The sequence below is a fragment of the Sinocyclocheilus anshuiensis genome, unplaced genomic scaffold, assembly GCF_001515605.1.
Source record: "Sinocyclocheilus anshuiensis isolate Anshui unplaced genomic scaffold, SAMN03320099.WGS_v1.1 scaffold2253, whole genome shotgun sequence".
Classification (NCBI taxonomy): domain Eukaryota; kingdom Metazoa; phylum Chordata; class Actinopteri; order Cypriniformes; family Cyprinidae; genus Sinocyclocheilus; species Sinocyclocheilus anshuiensis.
Genome location: NW_015551131.1, coordinates 123,967 through 128,023, shown reverse-complemented (window position 1 = coordinate 128,023; position 4,057 = coordinate 123,967). Strand labels below are relative to the sequence as shown.

Genomic DNA, 4,057 nt, shown 5'->3' with positions numbered 1-4,057 from the left:
CTCCGGCCGGTTCGTTTGACTAGTTTGATCGCTCCGGCCGGTTCGTTTGACTAGTGTGATCGCTCCGGTTCAATGACTAGTGTGATCACTCCGGTTCAATGACTAGTGTGATCGCTTCGGTTCATTTGACTAGTGTGATCGCTCCGGCCGGTTCGTTTGACCAGTGTGATCGCTCCGGCCGGTTGCTCCGGTTCAATGACTAGTGTGATCGCTCCGGTTCGTTTGACTAGTGTGATCGCACCGGTTCATTTGACTAGTGTGATCGCTCCGGTTCTTTTGACTAGTGTGACCGCACCGGTTCATTTGACTAGTGTGATCGCTCCGGTTCGTTTGACTAGTGTGTTCGCTCCAGTTCAATGACTAGTGTGATTGCTCTGGTTCGTTTGACTAGTGTGATCGCTTCGGTTCGTTTGACTAGTGTGATCGCTCCAGTTCGTTTGACTAGTGTGATCACTCTGGTTCGTTTATCTAGTGTGGTGTGATCGCTCCGGTTCGTTTGACTAGTGTGCCGGTTCGTTTAGCCGTTCCTGGCTCAGTTGGAAGAGGTGGGCCAGAGCAGTTCAGTTATATATAGATCAGTGAGTGTGAGCGCTAACCGCGCTGGAGCGCTGAACTTCTGATGCGTGCTGCATGATTGCGTGAACATTTCTGAACGGCAAAAGTGATAGATTTGTAAAGCAATATATTGTGAGAGGGTCGTGTGTTACAAACGACCCAAACAACTCAAAATAATAAACCACAAAAATATCAAAACGATGCACTCCACTGTGCTGAGCGAGAGCGCTTCTCTGCTGTCTTCTCGTGCTATCACAAACTTCTTGTTTCCCGCTTATGAAGTCGTGATTACGAGCACGTTGCATTCTTTTCTGTTAAAAATAACAGTGGTTTGTGAATGGTGATGCTTAGCCTAAATAATTTTATTGGTAGCGTTCATGTGAGTGCTGCTGCAGTCTTAGGCCCTCCCCAAATGCTCTCGTTGGTTGAGACGCGTGATGACGCTCGTCCCAAGCCAGTACTGATCAACATCCCACCCCTCCTGTGATCCATGGTTTGTCTGTACGTGTATTCAGAGCCAGTGAGCAATTACGGACATTCATAATAATAATAATAATAAAAACAATAATAAATAATAATAAAAAAATTATAATGTAATAAAAAAACATGATATATTTTTTTTTTTCCACAATGAATTTGCAGCTGCATATTGACAGTGTCTTGTACTCACCAGCCTCCTTCCTCTTTGTCCACGTTCTGAATGATGGCGTTCTTACTGAAGGAAAGTTCATCATCACGCTGGGCTTTGTATTCATACATGGCTCGTACTGTGCACTGCTCACACAAACACACACACACACACAGGACCGTCATACACTAAACCGAACAGTACCAGAAACATGCTGCACATGCAGAGAGAGCAGAGGTACCTTAAACGTGGGCATCTGATTGGCTTCCACATAGAATCCAGGGTTACGGCCCTCATACAGAGATCCATAATCAGGCTCCTGCATGCAGACAAGAAGAGAAAGAGCTTTCACTCAAAAACCGCCTGACCGTAAGGTCTAACGAACAATTAATAGGTACATTTGTAAACCAAAACCACAATAATACACAGATCTAGTGCAAAACCTGCTAGTTCTTTCAAATAATCGAACAGCAGTTTCCAAGAAAGACTATAAAAGAAAAAAAGTCACTCTTCTCACACTTAACAAAATGATCAATTATTTCTTGGATGTACAGATGTGCTCAAGGCTCTCTCAAAATAAATTCAAACACTGGCTAAGACCAGATTCACAAAACATTATGAATAAAATTATTCTTAATCGTCATTTTCTTATTTTCTAGCTTATTCTCTTGTTTCTATATTGTAGTCCAAAATATGCTTAATGTTCTTATCTTTTTTTGTTACTATTTAGACAAAACGTAAAAAATTCAAATTCTTGAAAAGAATGTTCTTAAAAAACATCATAAATAATTTCTTAAAGTTGGGATAACCTCAAATCCAAAAGTAAGGTACTTAAACTTATTGTGATGTATCAAAAAAAAAAGTTCTTTGTAATTAAGCATTACAACAAAACAACTACAACAACACAACAAAATAATTACATACAATATTACTATATGCACAAGTGCTCTGAAGTCACACAAATGATCAATCATGAACACATAACGGTCATGACTATGCATGACGTAACTTTTTGGATTTGAGATTCAGTAACAACTCTATGAAAATGTCAAATAGAGACCTTGTTTTTCAGTTTGTAATTGTTACAGCATAACTTTATTCTTTCAGCACGATTATTTTCAGGGACCAATTCTCACTATTAACTAACTATCAACTATGACTTTTGCCTCAAACTCCTAACTTGCTGCTTATTAATAGTTAGAGAGGTAGTTGTTAAAGGGTTAAAATTCTGTCATGAATTACTCGCCCTCGTGTCGTTCCAAACCCGTAAGACCTCGTTCATCTTCAGAACACAAATTAAGATATTTTTGATGAAATTTGAGAGCTCTCTGACCCTCCATAGACAGCAAGGTAACTACCACGATCAAGGCTCAAAAACGTAGTAAGGACATCGTTAAAATAGTCCATGAGACATCAGTGGTTCAACCATAAAGAAAACAAAAATAACGACTTTATTCAACAATTCTTTTAGAGAGTATCACAACGCATGCGCGCGCTTTCCCCAGAACGTAATCAACGCATTTCAGTTGCATTGCTCTCTACAGAGGGTCAGAGAGCTCTCGGATTTCATCAAAAATATCTTAATTTGTGTTCTGAAGATGAACGGAGGTCTTACGGGTTTGAAACGACACGAGGGCGAGTAATTAATGACAGAATTTTCAAGTTTAGGTATGGGGTGGTCTTGCAGAGCAAGGCATTAATATGCGCTTTATAAGTACTAATAAACAGTATGATAGTAATATGCATGCTAATAAGCAACTAGTTAACAGTGAGAATTGGCACCTTATTTTCTATAGAAAATATTCAAGAACTTAATTGTTTCAAGCTATATTTAGGGACGAATTCTTAGAAGTTATCTGCAACATCTTTCTTCAGAAGATTTTCGATTTCCACCTGTACCCTGTGACTCCCGGAAACTGCGTAAAACCAGCCAATCGCATTAGAGCTGTGGGGATCTCAGCCAGAGCTGATCAATTTCTGTGTGCAGTCTGAGGCATACACTTGTTCTCTAGATGCTAATTATAAGCTAACCGCATTCTGAGAAACTCATACGCACCAATCACAACAAACAGCTGAAGGACGTAAACTAAACACGGGCGCCTCTCACAAACACTTATTTTAACAGCAATCAAACTGAACCAATCACAGCGAGACAAATCAAGATTTCAGTATGCATGCCGTCAGATCTGCTACATGTATTGCAAGTCCAGATTTTAAGTTTCTACTAGTGCTGTCAAACGATTAATAAAAGTTTTTGTTTACATACTGTATGTGTGTGAACTGTGTATATTTATTATGTATATAAATACATATACAGTATATATTTAGAAAATATTTACATGCATATATTTATATTCATACAATTTAATTAATATAAATATATTTAATATATAAACATATTTTTGTTAAATATATACATGCATGTGTGTCTATTTATATATACGTATAATAAATTTACATAGTACACACACATATATTATGTAAACAAATACTTTTATTTTAGATGCGATTAATCGCGATTAATCGTTTGACAGCACTAGTTTCTACATGTGAGTTGTTCACCAGTGAGTGCTTTGAATTAATTGAATTTGAAATCCCATACTGGTGCATCCTTAAAGAGACTGACAAAATTCTGTCATTCTGTTCTATTTTCACACCAAAACTGCACGACTTTCTTTCTTCGGAGGAACATAAAAGATATTTTGAGAAATGTGTACGTGGCTTTTTTTGTCCCTACAAAGGAAGTCAGTGGTTTGGTTTACAAGACTCTTGTGTCTCGTTTTAAAATATCTAGTTTTCTGAACGACAGAATTCGTTTTGAGGGTGAGTAAAGTGTTGACAGATTTTTCATTTTTAGCTGAACTTTCCCTTTAA

At 38.0% G+C, this 4,057-nt stretch overlaps 1 protein-coding gene across 1 annotated transcript in view; it reads right to left on the bottom strand.

Moving 5' to 3' along the window:
• plcg1 (phospholipase C, gamma 1) overlaps positions 1-4,057 on the bottom strand; it is an 88,665-nt gene that overhangs the window by 39,821 nt on the left and 44,787 nt on the right. The window contains exons 21-22 of the mRNA XM_016453378.1: positions 1,425-1,502; positions 1,226-1,329 (exon numbers count right to left, since the gene is read on the bottom strand). Coding sequence (XP_016308864.1) covers positions 1,226-1,329; positions 1,425-1,502 — 182 coding nt within the window. The remainder of the gene's footprint in view (positions 1-1,225; positions 1,330-1,424; positions 1,503-4,057) is intronic.